The 24,457-nt window shown below is 43.1% G+C and overlaps 1 protein-coding gene across 9 annotated transcripts in view; it reads right to left on the reverse strand.

The window, feature by feature from the left end:
- gtf2h2 (general transcription factor IIH, polypeptide 2) overlaps positions 1-24,457 on the reverse strand; it is a 103,195-nt gene that overhangs the window by 60,641 nt on the left and 18,097 nt on the right. For all 9 annotated transcript variants that reach the window (XM_049762397.2, XM_049762402.2, XM_049762401.2 and 6 more), the window contains 4 exons: positions 13,449-13,485; positions 10,364-10,450; positions 10,232-10,282; positions 5,447-5,501 (listed from right to left, as the gene is read on the reverse strand). In XM_049762397.2, coding sequence (XP_049618354.1) covers positions 5,447-5,501; positions 10,232-10,282; positions 10,364-10,450; positions 13,449-13,485 — 230 coding nt within the window. The remainder of the gene's footprint in view (positions 1-5,446; positions 5,502-10,231; positions 10,283-10,363; positions 10,451-13,448; positions 13,486-24,457) is intronic.

Consider the following 24,457-nt stretch of genomic DNA (forward strand, 5'->3'; position numbering starts at 1 on the left):
GGGCCGGATCCAGACTTTCTGTTCTCAGGTGGGCCGGATCAGTAAAAGAATGTCAACTCCAAATATTTTGCTTTGTTTTTCAGTACTATGTTTTATCATTCAGCCTACATTTGTAGCCTACCCTACATATTATAATCACGGATGACAAGGAATATTTTCTAAGCACAACACATTTTTTCCACAAACAATGAAAAAAAATGATTTCATGGTTCACTGGTTTATTTTAACAATGAATTGAATGCAGTTTTACACCTGAACCAACTCACCACACTTAACAAACTCAAGTGGGAGCTATGAAAAAAATATATTCTCGCCTTAATTGTCGTACTGCTCTGAAATAAATAAAAAAAGAAATACAAAATAAAAGTTATAGCAGTGCATGCTTATACTACATCCGATCAAACTACTAGGCTGGGCCTACTGAAGCTGAGAATATACTGCACAATATTAACTGTCTTTAATATGAAACCAGATTAATCTTATTTTTAATGATCTGTATTAATGAGTGCAAACAAATTTCGTGTCATCACACTTTTTTTCTCTTTCACTGCACTCCTGCAGTCTACTTGCTGCTGCTGGCTCCTGAAACTTGGGATCTTTTTGCCTTCACAAGTGTATCAATATTGGGTGTCAAATCCTGAGTAGCAGCACATTTAACAATATAATTCAAGTGTTTATTTGTTAACCTTGAGCGCTGCTTTGTTTTAGTATTGTTCATTACGGAAAAAACCTGTTCACAAAGATAAGTAGTCCCAAACACGGATAGAACGTTTGCAGCCATGGCTGTTAATTTGGGGTAACCTGGCATGAGATATTGATAAAACGTATCCAATCCCACGGACCCAAATTGATCCTTCATAGCGGAATCGCACTGCAAGTCAATAAGCTCGAGTTGAATGTCAGCTGGCATATCAGAAGGCTTCACTGTAAATGGCGAGCGAAAAAAGCCAAATTTGTTCTCAAGTTCACTGAATACCTGAAACCTCTGCTCAAACTCTCGCAGCAAATTTGTTATGTTGTCTTTATATTTTTTCAAATCATTATCGGGACGGTCCAGTGCCTCCGGACGAACAGCTGTGAGACAAGAGAAATGCGCAGAGTCACCGCTGGATATCTGCGTCTCCCACAGTGACAGTTTCATCTTGAACGCACTTATGCTGTCGTAATATTGAGTGCTTAACCACCGCACGTCAGTGTGGTATGGTAGACCAGCAGGAATGTCATTATCACGGAGAAATGTGTCAAACTGACGGTGATTTAGACCGTGCACTCTGATGAAATTGACAGTTTTCACAACCACACTCATAACATGGTCCATTTTCAGTGTTTTGCAACATAACGCCTCCTGATGCAAAATACAGTGAAATGCCCAAAAGTCTTGTCCTCCATTTGCGGTCTGTACTTTGTCACGGAATTTTGTAGCAACGCCTGCCTTTCTCCCGACCATTGATGGCGCACCGTCGGTAGCCAGGCTCACGGCACGCGACCAGTCCGCTCCCGCCCTGTCCAGCGCTCCAACGAGAGCGCTGAAAATGTCGTCTGCTGTTGTGGTGTCATTCATGGGTACCAATTCAAGCAGCTCCTCGGTGATGGTCAAAGTTTCATCAACACCTCTAATAAATATGGCCAGTTGAGCAATATCTGTGACTTCGGTACTCTCATCTATTGCAATTGAAAATGCGATAAATGACTTGATTTTCTCATTCATTTGGCGCGTCAAGTCACTTGAGAGTTCTGTCACCCGATCTGCGACAGTGTTCCTCGTCAGACTAATATTGGCAAAGGCAGGTCGCTTTTCAGGGCACACGACTTCCGCAGCCTTCAACATGCATGTTTTCACAAACTCCCCATCAGAAATTGGCTTGGATGCCTGCACCAGCTCGTTAGCAATAATGTAGCTTGCTCTTACAGCCCCATCAGCGATATCGCGGCTGCGCGTAAAAGTAGACTGCTGTTTCTTCAGACGAGCCACAAATTTGTTTATCTCGTCTTTCCTTATTTGTCCTTTCAAGTGGTCATACTTGTCTTTATGATGAGTCTCATAGTGGCGCCGAATATTAAACTCTTTGAACACTGCAACTTGCTGACTACATACCAAGCACACTGGTTTTGCATTCACTTCTGTGAATAAATAATGCTCAGTCCATTTTTCCTTGAAAACTCTGCACTCCGTGTCCACTTTTCCTCTTTTTGACAGTGCCATTTTGGGAAGGGTGTGTTGACTGATAACTTGTGGTGAATTGTGAAGCAAGATTTACGGTTTAGTTTTAGTACTAACTCGTGTCAATGCCGCTGGACGTGAACTCTTTTACACAGTTACTGCCCTCCCGTGGCCGGAGGGAGCACTTGGTTTGTATTTGTTTTAAAAAATCATAACTTTTGATAGAAATGAGCTAGAGACTCGCTTCTTTTTTTGACATACTCAAAAGCCCTATGTCACATAGGCCGTATGTTTGACATCCCTGTCCTATCGGCTCATCTCGCGAGGTTCGACAACCGAATTTCGTCCGACATCCAAAGCAAAAAAATCTAAAATTTTTTGTTCGAATGCCGATTTGTTCAAGAACCGGGACTTTTGAAAACCGAGGCTCCACTGTATAGCATAACCTGGAGGACACCTCACAATATAGTAAGTCATCAGTTACTTTTTTGCCAGTTAAGAGTGGGGTCTTTCACTATTTAAAACTTCATGAATGAGGAAATGTAAAATTAAATCAAGTTCTGTTGTACATTTGAAATTCATAATGAAAAATATGTTTTATTTTACCGTATTTTCTGGACTATAATTTGCAGTTTTTTTTTCATAGTTTAGTATTTAGTATATTGCGACTTATACTCGGGATCAACTTGTATGTGAAATTATTAACACATTATTATTATTTGATCATTAACACATTACTAACTTAGTAGTAGATCACTTCACGTAATTTTCACACGGAACGGCATGAGGGCGTTCTAGGCCTGTAGAATAATTGGAACTGCAATTGATGAGGAATCTGAATCCATCCAATGACTTCTGGAGTCATCATCATCGGTTTAAAGTCCGTTTTCCAGGCGCCGCTGGGTTGGACTGGGTTCTTGATATGGCTTTCTTCCACCGGGAACGGTCCATGGCCATCTCGTGGTTGATGCCGAGTGCCTTCATGTCGGCTGACACGGTCGTCTGCCAGGTCTTTTTAGGTCGGCCACTGGGTCTTGTTCCCTCTACGTTATACGACATAACTTTCTTCACCCAGTCGTTCTCGTCCTTCCTCACTACATGTCCGTACCATCGCAGTCTGCCTCTCCTCACCACATCCACTATGGCCTCCACTCCCATCTTCTTTCTCAGCTCTGCACTGGGTTTTTTCTCCCTCATTGACACACCACACATCCATCTGATCATCCTCATTTCTGCTCTGTTTAGTTTTTCTTCGTGTTCTGTTTTCAGGGCCCATGCCTCACTTCCGTACGTCATACTACTTCTGACGCAAGCGGAGTACACTTGGCCTCTCATCTTCAGGGATGGGGCCTTAGATGTTAAGAAGGGCATGAGTTCCCTGAATTTCTTCCACCCGCTTCTCACCCTTGCAGTCACTGCTAGGTCCACCCCACCATCAGCGTTAAGCATGTCTCCAAGGTAGCAGAAGCTGTCCACCACCTCGTACATCTCCCCATCTACTATGAGCCCCTCTTGCTCAGCTGGGTCTGCTTGGGCGACTTCTCCCCTGCACCGCTTGCATTTGAAGGTCTCACTTGCAGCTAGTAGGCTGCCTTTTACTCCGCTGCATCTCCGGTGTACCCATCTCTGACAATCCTTGCACCGGATAGAGTTAGCTTGCACCCCCTTCCCGCAAACTCCACATGGCCATGCTCCTGACTGTGGTACCACTCCCAAGCCAGCACCACCGACCATGACCTTTGATTTTGCCGCATTCACCTTCATTCCTTTCACTTCCAGGCAGGTCTTCCACGCTGCTAGCTTCCTAGCTAGGTCTTCTCGACTGTGAGCCATCAATACCAGGTCATCCGCGTAGAGCAGCTCCCATGGTAGTCCACCCCTCACTTCCCTCGATACCACATCCATCACGATAGCAAACAATAATGGGCTGAGCACCGATCCCTGGTGCACCCCTACCCTTACTTCAAACCCATTACTGTCGCCAACTCCTGTTTTAACAGCTGTGCATGCTCTGCAGTAGAGAGTCATCACAGCCTTAACCAGTCCCTCTTCCACGCCCGACTTCCTTAGGGCCCATCTCACCACCTCCCTTGGCACCCTGTTGAATGCTTTTTCCAGGTCAACAAAAGTGAAGTACAACCTCTTCCTCTTCTCCTGGTGTTTCTCCTGCATCTGTCGGATGACAAAAATTGCGTCTGTTGTACCTTTACCAGGCATGAAGCCATACTGCATCTTGTCCACCTCTACCCGTGACCTCACCCTCCTTTCCAACACCCTCTCTAACAACTTCATTCCATGCTCCAGCAGCTTTATGGCCCTGTATGACCCGCATGCAAGTGGGTCCCCCTTCCCTTTGAATAGCGGCACCAGGATGCTTCTTGTCCAGTCCTCCGGAATGTGCCCCTCAGCGATGACACTGTTACACAGGTCAGTCATCCACTGCACACCGACATCTCCCAGTCAGCAGAGTTATTTATAAGTGACAGAGAGGACAAAGATCTTGATGGATTTAATGATTTGGAGTAACACGGATGGTTCGAAAAACTTGTTATTTATGTTATAGTTATTTGATGTATAGTTTATATATATTTTTACAGGCCTGTGGAATAATTTGAACTGCAACTGACGACGAGTCCAACGTCAGCGCCACATGCAGAAGCAGCGTTGTTTACACCAAGGATGAAGATTTCGATGGATTTAATGATTTGGAGTGACACGCTCTAGGCCTGTGGAATAATTGGAACTGCAATTGGTGAGGAGTATGAATCCATCCACTGACGTCTGGAGTCAGCGGAGTTGTTTATAAGTGACAGAGAGGACAAAGATTTCAATGGATTTAATGATTTGGAGTAACACGGATGGTTCGATAATATTATAGTTGGTGCTATTTATATTATAGTTATTTGATATATATAGTTTATATTATATCCTGGTTTGGCCCCCCGATCAAAATTTAGAACCCAATTCGGCCTGTAAGTCAAAAAGTTTGCCCACCCCTGGTTTCGCCTGTTGTTGCCTATTCATGTCTGTTCTTGGTGTTGTATTTTGTCAAGTAAAGTTCCCCCAAACATGCGACTTGTACTCCTGTGCGACTTAAATATTTTTTTTTCTTCTTTATTATGCATTTTATGGCTGATGTGACTTGTACTTCGGAGTGACTTATAGTCCTGAAAATAGGGTTTTGTGTTGTTTTATGTTTTTTTTTATTTTCAACCCTGAAATGAACATATTACACCTTATTACAATTCTTTGCACACAAGCTTGTCATTGTCATGCTGGCCTTACCTGATAGGTCAGTGAGCTTTTCGGCTCTCTTATTCTTTGTAAATATAATTCCCACCTGCAAATAATAAAATATTGGTCAGTAGGCTTCATACGGGTACTGGAACTAGAAGCGTTGTACTTTGTTGTCAAAAATTACACCATGTCAAAATTTTTCATATATTAAAAATAAGAATACAATTAGAAAAAGCACTCTCCAAAGTGGACAGTGTCATTTTTTGAGTGGCTGCCGAAGAACTGGTCACTCTACGTCAGGACAGCCGATCGGTAGCGGAGTACGCCCTGAAGTTCCAGACGTTGGCTGGCAGCAGCAAGTGGAACACACCGGCACTGGTAAGCACCTTCTTCCACGGGCTCGTCGACTATATTAAGGACAAAATGGTGTCCTATGAGCGTCCGCGGACCTTGGAGGATGCGATGGACCTGGCGGCCTGAGTGAATCGACAGATCCGAAACCGGTGGCGCGATCGTGAACAGAGATCACAGCGGGACTCGCGCAGCCACCCTCTCCCACCTGTCCAAGATCCGCCGACTGAACAGGGAGCTGCGGCAAGCTCTCCTTCCCGCCGAGGAGTGCGTTCGACACCTCACACAAGGCTTGTGCCTGTATTGCAGAGGGGAAGGACATCGGGCAGAAAAGTGTTCGTTAAAGGGCCAGAGCCCCCACCGTGTCGGGTGAATTTGCGTGAGCTCGACTGGCACCAGCTCCCCCATTCCCAGTGCATTCACGCTGCAGGCTTTTGCCCATCTTGCGGCAGGCGACCGGAACGTGGCAGCCCTGGTGGACTCCGGGGCAGAGGGCAACCTCATGGACATCGGTCTGGCCCATCAGTGGCGTATCAAGTTCCTGCCTCTAAGTACCTCCATTCCGGCCCGTGCCATTGATGGTCGGCTGACCGGCAAAGTGACCTTCATCACTGAACCGGTTACTCCTTTCTGGTAATCACAGTGAAGTCTTCTTGAAAATTCACTGTTTGTGAAGGCAGAGAAATGCGAGTTCCACACCCCGTCGGTCAAGTTCCTTGGGTACGTGGTATGGGAGGGGTCCATCGAAATGGATCGCGGATAGGTGAGGACAGTCACGTCATGGCCTGTCCCCGAGGCGTGCAAGCGGCTGCAACAATTTTTGGGCTTTGCAAACTTTTATCGCTTCTTCATTCGCCGTTACAGTACGATGGCTGCTCCTCTCACCGCCCTTACCAGCCCCACCCCACCGTACAAGTGGACACTTGTACAGCCAGGCAGCAAGCAGCCAGGACAGTCGACTCCAGACGTGCACCTTCTTCTCTCGCCACCTGTTGTCTGCTGAACGAAATTACGACATCGGCAATCGAGAACTCCTCACAGTTAAGCTGGCCCTGGAAGAACGGAGACATTGGCTGGAAGGCGCCACCACCCCGTTCATCGTCTGGACGGACCACCAAAACTTGGAGTATCTGAAAACAGCTAAAAGACTGAATGCAAGGCAAGCTCGGTGGTCTCTCTTTTTCGATCGGTTTAATTTCTTGGTCTCTTACAGACCTACTTCCTGCAACGAGAAAGCGGACGCTCTGTCGCGAGTATTTCCTGGAGGGGAGGAGGAGAGGGGGCCGGCTCCCACGATCCTCCCGAGCTCAGTTCGGGTCGCTACCCTCTCATGGGACATTGAGCGCCAGGTGAAGAGAGCCTCACGTGACCAACCCGGCCCCAGCAACTGCCCCGAGGGTCTCCTGTTCGTCCTTGAAAACCTTTGGGCATCCGTCCTCCAGTGGGCGCACAACTCCCATCTTGCCTGTCATCCCGGGCTTACCCCACGAAGTACGTGGTGGCTCAACGTTTTTGGTGGCCCACCTGGAAGAAGGACACCCGCGATTATGCCCAGGCCTGCCCCGTCTGCAACCGCTTTAAATCATCCAACCGTCTGCCGGCTGGGCTGCTTCAACCCTTGCCAGTTCCCCGACGTCGCTGATCCCATTTGTCTGTCGACTTTGTCACGGGTCTCCTGTCCTCAGAAGGGAACACAGTAGTCCTCACAGTCGTGGACCATTTTAGCAAGATGGCACATTGTATTCCCTTGCATAAGCTCCCCTGCGTCAATTTTGCAGCGGGAGGTGTTTCGACACCACGGTCTCCCACAGGACGTTGTGTCGAACCGCGGTCCGCAATTCGCCTCCGCCTTCTGGGTGGAGTTCTGTCGACTCCTCGGCGCCACGGCCAGCCTTTCCTCTGGCTTTCACCCGCAGTCTGACGGGCAAGCGGAGCGCCTGAATCAGGAGCTGGGCAAGTCCCTCTGGTGCATGGCTTCGGGAGATCAGCACGGGTGGGCCAAACAGCTTCCCTGGGTGGAGTATGCAAACAGCGCACTCTCCAGCTCGGCCATGGGTCTTTCGCCCTTCCACTGCGTCTTCGGGTACCAACCGCCCTTGTTCACCCACCAGGAGCGAAGTGCGGCGTGCCCGTTGGCCCTGGCTTGTGTCCGGCGCTGTCATCGGGCCTGGGCGAGAGCCCGGGTCTCTCTCCTCCGCACAGTTTCCAGCTACGCTCACCAGGTGAACAAGCGCCGAACGCCGGCCCCAGTGTACAGTGTGGGGCAGCGAGTGTGGCTCTCTACGCGGGATCTGCAGCTACGATCAGAATCCCGCAAACTGGCGCCCCGCTTCGTAGGACCGTTCCCAGTACGCAAGGTAATTAGCCCGTTCGCCATCCAGGCTCCATAAAGGTTCATCCCACCTTCCACGTGTCACGTGTCTATGAGAGCGTGTTGGCCCCGGCGCCCGCCCGGCTTGTCGAGGGAGAGCCGGCATACACCGTCTGTTCCCTGTTCCAGTCACGACTGCGCGGACGCGGCATCCAGTACCTTGTGGACTGGGAGAGTTATGATGACGCGCGCCACTCCTGGGTGCAGAACCGGTGGATCCTCGATCCGACTCTCATCGCGGACTTTCACCGCCAACATCCGGACCAGCCTGCTCTGCGGCGAGGACGTCCAATGGCCGGTCGTGTACGGCACCCTCCGCCACTCCTGCACCTTCTGCACCAGCTTCCGACATTGAGGAATCAGACACTTCGGCGGGGTCGGACGCTTCGACAGAGTATTGAGATTCGGTGTTAGGGGCATTTCCTGGGGACGTCAGGAGCCGTCCCTGGGGGGGAGGGATTCCTGTCACTTGGCCACGTCCCCAATCAGTTGAATCACCCACACCTGTTCTCTTTTAGCCCCTCTATTTAAATCCGGTCACTCCCTGTCAGTCTGTCTCGTGATGCCACTAGTTCGCTCACCGGTCCTCGTACATCTGACTCTCCTTGCCTATTTGGCACGTTCCTTGTTCCGTCTGCCTCGATCGCCCGTTTGCACGGTCGATCATCTTACTTGTGTCCCAGCCCACAGCAAGCCCGTCCCGCAGAGGAGCGCAGCTGAACGCTACTCCGCCTCGTCCGTCATCCAGCCACTCTCCCGTGACGACAACCCTCCCGTCCGATCGCCGCTCCAGCGCGCCACTGCTCCCTTCCTTCCCCGCAATAAAGTCTGTGTCGCTCTGCATTTGGCTGTACTGCCCATTCCTTCACAGAATTTTGAATTGCGGTATCGAGTCAGCTTTTATTTCAGTGTTTTTGAAAAATGCACTTGGCCTAATTAGTTAGCTGATGTGCTTGACCTTTTTTCTTTTGAATTTCATTCATCAAGCACACTTCACCAATAAAAATGTGGCATTCGAATCTTCTCTTCTTTGTTTATTAGTCAAGCGCTACAATTTTGTAATGTCCTAGAATTCAAAATCTTTATTCTATCTTTATCAGTCATGAGATTGAAATGCGAATAATTTGGTTAATTAATTAAAACCCTGTAACAAATTAGATATCTGTAATTGTCTGACAGCACTAAAGACAATATATTTCAACAGATGGTAAAAGTTTAATTTCTTTATACGGAATAATATTGATATCACAAAATCCAACACCCATATCGCATATTTTTCCAATATTGTGCAGCCCGAGAAGAAGTCATTAAAAACTGAGGTGACACACCTAAATACTACTTCGGTGAGTCACAGGATTGCTAAAACAAAAACAGCAATTTGAACATAATAATTGTCCATTTTCGGGGTCAATACCAGTACCTATTATGAATTTATGAATGAATGAACGAAAAAACAGACGAACAAACAAACGAATGAATGTGCATGTGAATATTGGATTTGGTTGAATCTACTGGTACCTTGTTTTCCATGTAAGCATAAAAATATACTCAAACCCTGGAATAATCTTTTTAGTCACATTTCACTACTATTATTCCAAACACTACTGTACATATGAGCATAGGAGGAAGGCAACTTTAGTTGCAGGACAAGCCCCACTGCAATATGATTGGCCGTTGAAGCTGCCCTGCAGCGATATGAATGGCTGCTGCATCCAGGTGGGATGTCCAACTGCATCCTGGCTTGAAGAGCAGTGCCTCACTGACTATCATTTCTAAATGATTAACCATTACATTGTCATGCAGAGGATGTATGTCTGGCATCCTAAGTGCAATATATCCCAAACGGAGCATCTGTGCAACGAATCCTTTTAACACGGTTGCGCAAAAACCAAAAGTACAAGGGAAAAAGTTAGAAAGACATTTGTCCAACGGCCATATGCAAAACACATACAGAACAGATTACCATAAGCATTTGTGCACATTTAAAAAAAAAAAAAAAAAAAAAAGCTGCATCTCCTCACAGTACCATCTTGGAAGCAACAGTTGCCATAGTTGTCCAGTGACTGACATATTGAATTGACTATAATAGAGCTGTCATTATTATCACTCACCTGGCTTATGGGATTCTGGTCAAAATATTCTTCAATAAAAGCTTCCATCAGCTGAAGCAAGAGGAATGACATTCATTTAACTGAGTCATTTGAGTCACTGCAGAAATGTGTGAAGAACACATAACCACTAACCTTTAGAGTTGCAGTGAGGCGGTTTGGTTTTAAGTCTTGATCCTCCATACTTCTAGAGCAGTCAATTACTAAAAAAAGATGTCGCATCTACGAGACAAGACACACATTATGATTATAAATTTGAACGAGACAACACAAAACAATCACCACTGATGACACAGTGAGGAATTACTTGGGTTAATAATAACCTGTAAAACACTTGTGTTAGGGTTTTCCAGGTTATCTTTATCATAGGATTATGTTGGAATGTAGACTATAATGATTAACCAATCTTGTCTTGCACTCACAATGCAGTAAAATGAAGTGGTTGCTTCCTCTGCTTGAGTGACCAGCTGCAGAGGAAGCAATCAAAGTTGTTCTGTTTCCCACAACATCGTAAAACACCCCCTGCTCTGATCTTACCAGAGGCCGGGGGTTCACCAAACCTGTCCACTCTCACCCCCATTCTGCTTCTCCTAATAAATATGCCCTTACAGGGGGGAGAGGGTCAGACCTCCATTCGATCACCGCTGCACACACAGCGACGAATGGACTCTCCACCTGCAGGTGCCAAAAAGGACTTACTTGTCTCCCGTGTGGTTCTTGCAAAATAAGTTGGAGTGAGCAAATCTCTAACAACTTGAAAAGTATATAATACTCCTTAAAATGCCTATTTTGTGCGACTGTCTGGCTCATTGAGCTAACAGATATGATTGTATCATAAAATGTTTGACTTTATTCAAATCTCTAAGAATGTTTTTAAAGTGCTCACGTGCAGCCACAAGGTGGTGCAAGTCACCCACAAACCCTTTAGCAGTCCAGCATACTGGATGCGAGACAACAGCTTTGTAGTCTTTGCTGGGGAATTTGCGCCACCTTGTGGCTATCTTCCCAGTCATGTGATACATCATTAAAAGCCATTGTTTGGCTCACAGTTCTGAGGTGCCGGGTTTGATTCCACCTCCAGCCTTCCTGTGTGGAGTTTGCATGCTCTCCCTGTGGGTTTCCTCCCAAATTCCAAAGACACGCATAGTGCACGTCGGCCAATCAACTTCTCCAACTTGTGCGTCAGTGTGACTGTGTATGGTTGGTTGTTTATGGCGACCAGTTGTGGGTGTATGCCGCCTACCACCCTGAGACACGCCCGCAACCGAGAAAATGAATGGATTTTGATGGTCTTCACATTCTTGAAAACATATGAAACTTGGTGCACACTTTCCACCTGGTAAATTCATCATTACATAATGGGTTTATTGCAAAAACTTGATTACTGTATTTTCCAGATTATAAATTGCAGTTTTTTTCATAGTTTGGCTGGGGGTGTGACTTATACTCAGGAGCGACTTATATGTGAAATTCTGAACACATTATTATATCATTTCACGTTATTTTCACACTAAACCACAAGAGGTTGCTCTAGGCCTGTGGAATAATTGGAATTGCAACTGACGTTGAATCTGACGTAAGGCACGTAGAAGAGGATGCGCTGTATTTTCTACTTCCGGAATGAGCGGAGTTGTTTAAAAATGACAGAGGATGAAGATTTTATTGGACTTAGTGGTATGGAGTGACACGGATGGTTTGGTAAACTTGTTAGCATGTTATTTATGCTATAGTTATTTGAATAACACTTAATATGTTACGTCAGGCACGTTCTCAGTTCGTTGTTTATGTGTCATGTAACGTTAGCATACTACATACATATTATTCAGCCTGTTGTTGCCTCTATTCTATTTTTATTTTAAACTGACTTTCAAGATGACATGTCTGTTCTTTGTGTTGGATTTTATCAAATAAATTTCCCCCAACAATGCGACTTATACGTCAGTATGTCTTATATACAGTAATCCCTCGCTACATCGCGGTTCAATTATTGCGGCTTCAGTACATCGCAGATTTTTTTCCCAAAAAGAATTCACAAATTCAAAATAAACCTTCTAAATCAGGGGTGGGCAATTAATTTTTACAAGACATTTCGTGGGCAGCATTACTTCGCACTGTTCACCTTCACGCACAGCTCACATACACGTACGTTACACGGAAGTGCGACGCCTTTAAAAATAAAAGCAAAACAGTTGTATTGCACGACACTGATTTTTTTTTCTTAAATTAAGTTGTAATCAAATATAATTTACGATTGGCCTCATGCGGGCCGGACAGGGACACACAAGGGGCTGGATGTGGCCCGCGGGCCGTATTTTGCCCAGGTCTGTTCTAAATTGAGGAATTATGGCACGAAAGTTGCCAACACGCCAGCAGAAGGCAGGGAGTGTCCACACAATTGCAGTACATACACTTGTACCTTTTTATAAAAAAAATGTTATAATAATAAGTTCTAAAAACATATTTACAGTATTGTACCTTGTTATAAAAAATGGTCATAATAATAAGAGTTCTAAAAGCATATTTACAGTATGTACACTTGTACCTTGTTATAAAAAAGTTGTTATAATAATAAAAGAGTTCTAAAAACATGATAGTATGTATACTTTAGGTACATATACGTACATGTGTCTCACACAACAATGTATGTATGTTTAAAAAAAGGGTGACACTACTTAGCGGATTTTCACATATCGCGGATGGTCTTGGAACCAATTATCCGCGATAAATGAGGGATTACTGTCTCTCTTTTTCTTCTTTATTATACATTTTATGGCTGGTGCGACTTGTACTCCGGAGCAGCTTATAGTCCGGAAAATACGGTAGTTGCACCCTCTACAAATATTGAACAAAATTGTTGAATGGTTCACCAAAAATTTGGAGACATACGGGAATGTAACAGACCATGACCTACAAAAAGTCTCTGCAGCTCTACTTTAAGTGCAAGTAGAAATGACCCATTTTCTATTTCCTTTTAGATTTTTCACTTTTCAGTCTTGATAAGAGGGTAACAACACCAATTCTGTGAAAATATCAGTTTTGTTTCAGAACAAATGCCAACGTAACAACTAATTTTAAAAAAAATTAAGATTCAAATTTGTGAACAACTGTGAAGAAATTCCACAATCTGACATGATATGATCTAAAAGTATAAATGAAGAATATTTATTTTAGAGATTCTCATGAACTATAAAAATAGGGCACATGAAAAAGTTGCACTCACCATTCCGAGTCTTATTTGGCCACAGCTTTTTATTATCCTGTGAAGAAAGAAATTACACACAATTTAAATATGTAAATCATCTATCCTTTGATTTTCTTACACTTATTCAGGATCGGGTCGCAGGGGCAGTAGCTTAAAAAGGGAAGCACAGACTGCCAGTCTTCACAGTCATTCCATTCAGCTATTCAGAGGGGATGCCAGCAGGAAGTTTGTTTCTGGCATAATTAGTGTGAAGGCGAAGGCCTTCACGCTTATAATATTCTATACCATTCACTTTAATATTCTGTGAAGGCGATGGCCTTCACACATGTTATTCTACACCATTCACTTTATTATTGTGTGAAGGCGATGGCCTTCAGACATATAATATTCTTCTTTATTAGTGTGAAGATGAAGACCTTCACACTATTGTTATTGCTGTCCTTTATTATTAGTGTGAAAGTGAAGACCTTCACACTATTGTTATTCCTGTCCTTTATTATAAGTGCGAAGGTGAAGACATTCACACTATTGTTATTCCTGTCCTTTATTAGTGTGAAGGTGAAGAACTTCACACTAATAAATAAACACTATTATTCACTTTGTACACTTTATTGTTCTCTTGTCTTGCCCTATTTGCATTACTGTGCTGAGGTTTGGGGGAATACTTATAAAACTTCACTACAGCCACTTATCATTCTGCAGAAAAGAGCAATAAGGACTATTCATAAAGTCAACTACTTGGAACACACAAATCCACTTTTCATACAATCCAAACTATTGAAATTCACTGACATAGTATCTTATCAAACAGCAATCATCATGTATAGGGCAAAAGCAAAACAACTACCAGAAAATATCCAAAACTTATTTAGGAATCGGGAGGGAGGTTATAAGTTAAGGGGGAATCACAACTTCAAAATTGTAAACATAAGAACAACCTTAAAAAGTTTCTGTATCACTATAACTGGGGTCAAACTATGGAACAATCTAAGTGAGGAACTCAAGCAAAGTCCAAATATCCACCAGTTTAAAAGAATGTAGAAAAATATGTTGTTTAGCGGGTACAAAGGCTAAAAGTGCCAAAGGGCTACACACAAGTTAAAATGAAACAGAAAACTAAGTGTGAAAGTGTATCTACTTGTGTTCTGTTGTAGAATTACAGTATATGTTGAATCATTGGTTTAATGGATAAAGTGAGAAAGGGGTAGGAATCTAAAAAGCTATGGTTCTTCCTACTCCTTTTCGAGCATTCTTTATTGATTTATTTACTTATGTATTATTATTATTATTATTTATTTATGTATTTTTTTTCAGTTTGTTGGTTTATATTTTGTTTGTTTGTTGTATGGACTGTCATGTAACATTGGGGGTAGAGATGATGCAAATGGTAGAATATGGATTGTTCACAGGAATAAATTGGCAGAGTTGAAATTCCAAATTTGTCCAAAAGATGGCGCCAGACCAAAACGCAGAACCAAAAGAGGGGCCAGAATAAGCTAAGCCAGTTAAAATAGAAATAAAAGAGGAACACGGTGTCGGAGTGTGAGTCACGCATGGAAGCACAAATGTGATTTTTATTTTTTTATTTCTTTGCTTGGCTAAAAATGTATTCTGTAACCGCTTTAAGCAATATTATTTGTCAATTCGATCAAGAGACCCGTTACTATGAGAATAGTGGCGTGACATAAATTGTTTGGGGAAGCACAAATGTGATTTTTATTTTTTGATTTCTTTGCTTGGCTAAAAATGTATTCTGTAACTGCTTTAAGCAATATTATTTGTCAATTCGATCAAGAGACCCGTCACTATGAGAATAGTGGCGTGACCTAAATTGTTTAGAAAAGTAGGTCAAGGGTTTGGATTTTTATTTCAGAGTTAATTGAAGCGTAACTTTAAAAAGTTATTTTCATGGAACAGGAAGAGAAGAAAAGGGGAAGCGAAAGGTTTTACCAGGGGCTAGCTGTGCATTTGGTGGAAAGTACTGCGTGGTCAGGGCGGAAACAGTTGATGAAGGCCACAGATGTCCAAGCGTGGGAAGAAAACTGGGCACTCCTACTCTATAGTAGGCGTGGGAAAACTGACCAGTTCACTCTATAGGCGTGGGAAAGCTGGGCAGTCTTACCCTATAGGGAAGGTATAGGACAAAGAAGGGGAGGGGGGGGGGACTGAGGAGTCTATAAAAAGTCCTGCAGGGACAGCTTCAGGGCTTTTTCCCCCAAAAGAGCGCGCATACGTGAAGAAGCCCGGAGGAGTTTCAAGATTTTTTTTCCAAAGTCCCGAAGATCTTTGTGTGAGACGCAGGATCACTGGACTGAAATTAACTTGGATTTACTCCCAAAAATTGGACTGGACAACTTTAAAGGAGAAATAGGTGAGGGTTTACCGTTTTTATGTATTTTAGCGAGAGGGGGGAATAGTCATCGGGCCGCCGGCTCCCTCGAGGCCAGCCTGTTTCTCTAATTTGGATTTTAGAAGTAAGATCGAATTGATCACTCGACTTTGCTTCCACCAAAAATAGCACGCAGCTGGTATTTACCTCTTCCCTCTTTCATGAACTGTGTTTTGCAGTCGAATTGTTCTGGGATTGGATGATTTTATTAACACGGGTATCAGTGAGTGAAATTGTTCGGTTTCTGGAGTAATTGAGATTTGTAATTCTATTCCATGTTTCTTCAATAAATGTGTTTTGTATATTACTTACTTCGTTGTGCGCGGATTTGTACTGAATATGCAACCGATGGTTTGGGGCCGATTTAAATAAAATAAATTAACGGAAGTGTTTAAATCGGATTATTGGTTTTGTGTAGAACGGAAAGTTATTTAACTATTCGAAAGGCTCAGGCCCGCTTCCCCTTTTTGACGGGCCGCGTAAAATATAACTCCGAACAAGTTAGAGACTTGAATAACTTCCGTAGTTATTTGAGCCACGGGTGAATTTCGATCCGTTCGAAAGTTTGTTTCGTCTGAATAAATTAACGGAGGTGTTTAAATCGGATTATTGGTTTTGTGTAGAACGGAAAGTTATTTAACTATTTGAAAGGCTCAGGCCCGCTTCCCCTTTTTGACAGGCCGCGGAAAAAGTAACTCCGAGCAAGTTAGAGAATTGAATAACTTTCGTAAATATTTAAGGGAAGAGTGGATTTCGTTAAAAGTGAATTGTTGGAAATTTACTTCTTCTAAATAAAATAACGACGACGGTTAAAATAAATCATTGGAGTTGGTGGAGGATAAAAGTATTTCGATTGTCCGTCGGGCGCGGCCCAGTTCCTAAATTTGTCGGGCCGCGTCAAAAGTTAAACGGGACACGATCAAAAAATAGACTTGCCTTCCACATTAATTATTGGGCAAATCTAAATAGAGCACGACATTTTTATCCGGTTTAAGAAAGTTGTTATTCTTTTTAAAGCAATTAAGTGGGGTGAAGAACTCCGACGGTTAAGTGCTAGATCTACGTATAGGAAGTTAGAATTAATCATATAAAGTGCATTAATTTTCTTCTTAAATGCTATTATTGTCACACTTTTATTAATTCGATTCTCTTTCGAATAAAAAAGTTGGTCGGCTTGCTGCATGAGCGACCAAGTGGAACGGACCCATATCAACATTTACTTCGGCAAAACTAGTGCTTGGGTGCGCTATACAAACGAATCCCTGAGGTCTTAACAAAGACATCTAAAAAAGATCCGTAACGAATAAGAACTTCAAACACTAGCGCGGAGCCATCATTACGATGCGGTCACTTCGAAGTCTTGCCTCGAATTGAGTTACTCGGCTCGAGCTTCAGGTGACTTGAGAGGGATTGGCGTCGTACAGAAATTAGATTGATTCCGGTGGAGTTAATTTAACTCGGGTTGTTAGATTACGGAGGAATCTCCGAACCCGGCTAAAACAAACCCGTTACCGGGAAGCCGGGGGCACCTTAATCCAAGAGGTGCGTTTGACAGGACTTATATGTGGCACTTTAGAGTGTGATTTGTTTTGTTTTTTCTTTTTTGTTTTGGATGTTCGAAATAAAGATATCAATATATCAATCAATCAATTGTTATTCCTGTCCTTTATTATTGTGTGAAGGCGATGGCCTTCACACATTGTTATTCTACTTTATTAGTGTGAAGGTGAAGACATTCACACTATTGTTATTCCTGTCCTTTATTAGTGTGAAGGTGAAGACCTTCACACTATTGTTATTCCTGTCCTTTATTATTATTATTGTGTGAAGGCGATGGCCTTCACCTTCACACTATCGTATTCCTGTCCTTTATTAGTGTGAAAGTGAAGACCTTCACACTATTGTTATTCCTGTCCTTTATTATTGTGTGAAGGCGAAGGCCTTCACACATTATTCTACTTTATTGTGTGAAGGCGAAGACCTTTACACATTGTTATTCTACTTTATTAGTGTGAAGGTGAAGACCTTCACACTATTGTTATTCCTGTCCTTTATTAGTGTGAAGGTGAAAACCTTCACACTATTGTTATTCCTGTCCTTTATTAGTGTGAAGGTGAAGACTTTCACACTATTGTTATTCCTGTCCTTTATTATTGTCTGAAGGCGAAGGCCTTCACACATTGTTATTCTACTTTATTATTGTGTGAAGGCGAAGGCCTTCACACATTGTTATTCTACTTTATTAGTGTGAAGGTGAAGACCTTCACACTATTGTTATTCCTGTCCTTTATTAGTGTGAAGGTGAAGACCTTCACACTATTTTTATTCCTGTCCTTATTTTATTAGAATGAAGGTGAAGACCTTCACACTATTGTTATTCCTGTCCTTTATGAACGTATTTTTCGGACTAAAAGTCGGTCCGGAATATAGGTCGCATTAGCCATAAAATGCACAATAACATGAAAAAAACATACATAAGTCGCTCCAGAGTATAAGTAGCATTTTGGGGGAAATTTATTCGACAAAATCCAACACCAATAACAGACATGAACGAGTAACAACAGGCTAAATGATAGGTATGCTAACGTGACATAAACACAAACGAAGAGCTGAGAACGGGCCTGACGTAACATTCAGTTATTCAAATAACTATTGCATATAAACACATTGATAAAACCATCTGTGTCACTCCAATTCATTAAATCCATCGACAGTCCTTTATGTCAACATAAATGTGCGCCGCTGACGGCGGTTGCACTTGAAAATATTCTACAGGCCAATTTAACGATATATAAATTATATATCAAATAACTATTATATAGGCAATAATGTTATCAAACCATCTGTGTCACTCCAAATTATATATCAAATAACTATTATATAAGCAATAATACTATCAAACCATCTGTTACTCCAAATCATTAAATCCATCGATCAAATTCCTCGTCTTTTGTCAACAATGCCGCGCGTGTGCCCTGACGTCAGCCTCGTCGATATTACACAGATCTAGTATATAACTATATTGTAGCGTTAACAAAGTACAAGGAAAGACGTGAGTTTGGTAAACGGCTCTTTATTTAAACAAGAGTTCAATGAGCCAACAACTACTCAACTGCAACGATAACATACAAATTGCAACACGAAATAAAATATATCAAAAAACTATAACGTAAATTGTTCACCGCCACACGGCCCCAAGCACCGGCGTGGACTTCCAGGCGTGTGGCGGCGTGGACTTCCATCCCCGGAGATGGCACTTCCAGCCACGGAGGTGGAAGAGAGCTCCATAGAATAGGACCGGACGTGCGTAAAAGCCATGTGCGAGCCCCAAACACCGTCCCCGGACAGCCACCCGCCCGAGCGCCGGCCCCCGACTTCCATCCACGGAGGTGAAAGAGAGCTCCGTAGAGTAGGACCGGGCGTGCGTAAAACCCATGTCCGAGCCCCATCCACAGTCCCCGGACAGCCACCCGGCCGAGCGTCGGCCCCTGACTTCCATCCACGGAGGTGAAAGACAGCTCCGTAGAGTACGACCGGGAGTGCGTAAAAGCCATGATAGTTTATCAAACTTTCTGTGTCGCTCCGAATCATTAAATCCTTCAAACTCTTCGTACTCCGTGTCACTTACAAACAAAGCCGCTAATGATGCTGGTAGCACGTGGGGCACTTCGTCATGTTTGTCATCCCGTGATCGAATCTTTGTCCTTTATGTAAACAACCGCCGCTGACGTCGCTTGAAATTCAAATTACAGTAATCCCTTGCTACATCGCGATTCGACTTTATTTTTTTTTAATTTTGAAAATTTATGAAAAACTTCACATATAAGTCGCTCCTCAGTACAAGTCGCCGCCCCACCCAAACTATGAAAAAACATCTATCCAGTTTGAAATTCACATCATTCAGCACATTCAAATCACATTGGGGACATTCCCAAAATTGCCAAATTCAAAAATTTCACATTTTCACGTTTAAAATTAGCACAGAATTTTGCAAATTTCACAAAATTTCACAAAATTTCATTTTTCACTTCTAATTTCTAAATTTTTCAACCGATTCAACTCGTTCCAACTTTCAACTGTTCATCTTTTGCCTACCTATTCCACACCTTTCCACTTACCAAAAATTCCAAATTTTCAATTTTGAAATTCACACCAAATTTTCCAAATTTTTCCCTTTTAATTTCTAAATTTTTCAACCGATTCAACCCATTGCAACTTTATTCACTTTGTTCACCTTATGCTTACCATATTCACCCCTTTCACCCCCACTTCCACTATGCTTACACATTTCAACCCTTGACCCCCACTTCCAGTGTGACGGCCATCTTGTATTGACCCTGAAGTGCCCCCAATGTACCCAGAATGAACCGGAAGTGCCCCAATTCAAACCGGAAGTGACCCCAAAAAACCGGAAGTGACCTCAGGTAAACCAGAAATGACCCCGAATCAAACCGGAAGTGACCTTTTAAAACCGGAAGTGACCCCAATAAACCGGAAGTGCCCTCAGCTAAACCAGAAGTGACCTAAGTTGAATCGGAAGTTACCTAATGCAAACCGGAAGTGCCCCAAATCAAACTGGAAATGACCAAAATGAACCGGAAGTGACCTTTTCAAACCATAAGTAACCTAAAATAAACCGGAAGTGCCCTAAATTTAACCAGATGTGCCCCAAATAAACTCGAAGTGACCTTATTTTAACAAGTGCCCTAAATAACTAAATTTGCTCTAACATTTACAATTTTCATCCGATTCAACCCGTTTCAACATTTTAACCCCCAAAGTGAACCTCCTGAACACGTATATTTCGCCTGAACCCGTATATTTCGTTTTGTTCCAAATTTTATTCCTTCAATTTTTGTTTTAAATTACCATTCATTCTCTATGGGGATTCAACATTTGCTCTAACTTCTACATTTTTCAACCGATTCAACCCATTCCAGTGTTCAACTGTTCATCTTTTGCCTACCTATTCCACAACTTCCCACTTACCAAAAATTCCAAATTTTCAAATTTGAAATTCAACCAAATTCTCCAAAATTTCGTTTTCCTACTCTGCATTTCCTGCTTCTTGAGAGGGCGTGAGAGAGCGGAGGCTTCGTGGCCGTTTGTCTACCGTCGATCTTCGGACACAAAGTATGGCTGCAGATCAAGAGGTTTGTACGGCTTTGTGCACCAATTGCACCCTTCTCTTAGAGAGGTTGTCCCTGCTAGGGGGACGTGTCCGCCAGCTAGAGCAGAATAGTGTGATAACAGTAGATGTGACGGACACAGACGCGGACTGTAGTCAGCCCGCTAGCCCAGTTAGCATTAGCCCCAAGCGGCTTGCTAATTGCGATGAGCCAGGTAAGACGCATAGCCGTCCAAAGTCATCTCTGTCTACTGGCCCTCGCATTTGGTAATAGGGGACTCCATTACCCGAAATATTACGCTTAAAAATCCAGCCACGGTAATGTGTACTCCTGGGGACAGAGCACCCGACATAGAAGCTAATTTTAGGGAGCTGACTCACAATAGGCCTAGTCAACAGCGTAGTTCCAACAACACTAGCTACTCGGACATAGTGAAACACGTCGGCGCCAATAATGTTAGGATGAGACAATCAGAGATCACAAAGAAAAACATAACGAGGACTCGTGATCTCGCCAGAAAGATGAGTCGGCATCGAGTATTTGTCTCTGGCCCCCTGCCTGGGAGAGGCACTGATGAGAGGTTTAGCAGATTAGTCTCCCTTAATCTATGGATGGCTGGTTTCTGTAAAAAGCAGGGACTGTATTTTATAGATAACTGGTCCTCCTTCTGGGGCCGCCCTGACCTGCTGAGGAAGGACGGCCTAACCGTGAAGGCGCCTTCACTCTTTCTAGGAATATAGATTAATTTTTGAGCCACTCATGAGAGGTCACTTTAGAGCAGGCCGGGACACAGGTGATTAGACCACCTGTTAGGATGGGTTTGGAGTCTGTTAAGTTAAAGTTAACTAGCACTAGGATAGACTTCCAGCATGCACATAGCTCCTTGTGTAGACTAGAGCGTCACAGTTTGAATAGTGCTACAGTACACGTGAACACACTTTCTACTGGGGTAGTAGACAAATCCAATCACTCCACCCCGACCGGTATCGCTGATGAAACGGTGCCCATGTGTAACAAATATTTACTATCAAATTCCCACGGTCGTATCGTCCCACCGCGCTAATAAACACTTGAGAGGTGATGTCAGGCCTAGAGAACACAATCTTACTCGCATTTCGTTTAAAAATCCTTCAATAGATACGAACCCTGATCGACCGATTACACTTAAACTCGGTTTTATGAATATTAGGTCGCTTCATACAAAAGCAGTTCTCGTAAATGACCTCATCACGGAACATAATCTAAACGTTTTTGGTCTTTGCGAGACCTGGTTAAAATCTAATGAACTGCTGCCGCTTAACGAGGCCTCGCCTCAAAATATTGTGAGCTGGCATGTGGCGCGTCCTCGAAAAAAGGGTGGGGGTGTCGCCCTCATCTCAAATTCTGAGCTTAGATTTAGGCCTTGTTCGATTAACGTATTTAAAACATTTGAAGTTCTCACTGTCTGATCCACCGCTTTACCGTCATTTTATCTTGCTGCTATTTACCGTCCACCCGGGGCTTACTCTGGCTTGCTGGATGAATTTTCAGAATTTGTGGCTGAACTAGTGACAAATACAAATAATATAATAATCATGGGCGATTTCAATATCCACATGAATTTACCGTCAGAGCCACTTACTTCGGCATTTCAGACTTTAACTGATACGCTTGATTTTACGCAAGCCGTACAGGCAGCAACGCATGAGAATGGAAATACTTTAGATCTGGTATTATCCCGAGGACTTGCAACCTCAAATATAACAGTACTGCCATACACTACTGTTATGTCTGGTCATTACTTAATAAAATTAGAAATTTCAGTTCTTCGTCAAAGACAAAAGTGCAATCAGAATTACAGCAGCCGTAATATTAACTCCGTAACTGCGACTGCGCTATCCGAGTTACTGTTGCCGGCAACTGCCATATTTACCGCATTTATCGGCTTTATTGATAATCTTACAAATGAATTCAATGCGACATTGTTAAATGCCATCGACTCTGTGGCGCCGCTACGTTTGAAAACTCGCCATAGATTGCCTACTCCGTGGTTCACAGATGAAACACGTACGCTTAAGCAATTATGTAGAAAGCAGGAGCGCAGATGGCGTTTAACCAAACTTGAGGTTTTCCATCAGGCATGGCATGACAGTCTCCTGAAATATAAAGATGCGCTTATCTGAGCAAAAACCTCGTCATTAATCTCAATAAAAACAATCCTAAATACCTATTTCATACAGTGGCAAAGCTTACACTACGCCAGCTGACCCCCCCATAGCTCCTTCCAGTCAGTTGACGAGTTCATGACATTTTTTGCTCGAAAGATTGAATCCATTAGGGATGAGATGAAGAATACAATTCGAATCGCTCAGTCGAGACCGCCGATTACCGGCGCTGATGATCATGCAATAACCCTCTCAAATTTTAAAAGTGTGTCCCTTGAAAGGCTTACACAATTGGTTAGTGCGGCTAAACAAACAACATGTTTACTCGACCTGCTTCCAGCCAAACTACTTAAAGAATTATTTCAAATTTTAGGACTGTCCGTCTTAAATATAATCTGTCTGTCTCCTCTGGGATAGTGCCAACAGCCTTTAAAACCGCTATCATTAAACCGTTACTTAAGCGACCAAATCTTGACCCGGACTGTCTCAGTAATTATAGGCCAGTTTCAAACCTCCCATTCATAGCAAAACTTCTTGAAAAAGTAGTAGCGCAGCAGCTTTTTGATTACATGGTCGCCAATAATCGATATGAATCTTTTCAGTCTGGTTTAAGAGCTAATCATTCCACTGCGACAGCACTTGCTAAAGAGAATAACGATCTCCTCATAGCTATGGATTCAAACACTTCATCGGTATTGTTACTACTCAATCTTAGTGCTGCCTTCGACACTGAAGACTTCAATATTTTATTAGAGCGTCTTAAAAGTTGTGTTGGTATTTCAGGGTCAGCACTAAGCTGGTTCTATTCCTATCTATCAGACAGGACGCACCGAGTGGTCCATGGCAATACGTCCTCTGAGCTCTATAATGTTACGTGCGGTGTCCCACAGGGATTGGTACTCGGATCAATTCTATTTAATATTTATATGATTCCACTTGGGGACATAATACGTAAATATAATATTAGTTTTCAATGTTACGCGGATGACACCCAACTATATATGCCGTTATCGATGACAGATCCGCGGGACTGTTGTAATCTTGAGGTGTGCCTTGCGGAGATCAAGCAATGGATGTCTCTCAACTTCCTTCGTCTTAACCCAGATACAACTGAGATGTTGATCGAAGTCGTTAACACTTATTTAAGAAAACCACTATAACTATAGATAACCATACGATCACTCAGAGCGATACTATAACTAATCTTGGGGTAATATTTGACCAAACGCTCTCCTTTCAAAAGCACATTAAGAATATAACCAGAATTGTGTTTTTTCACCTTCGTAATATTGCTAAGATTCGTCCGACCCTCTCGACCGGTGATGTGGAAACTATTATACATGCGTTCATCACGTCGCGCCTGGA

This window comes from Syngnathus scovelli, chromosome 3, assembly GCF_024217435.2.
Source record: "Syngnathus scovelli strain Florida chromosome 3, RoL_Ssco_1.2, whole genome shotgun sequence".
Lineage (NCBI taxonomy): Eukaryota > Metazoa > Chordata > Actinopteri > Syngnathiformes > Syngnathidae > Syngnathus > Syngnathus scovelli.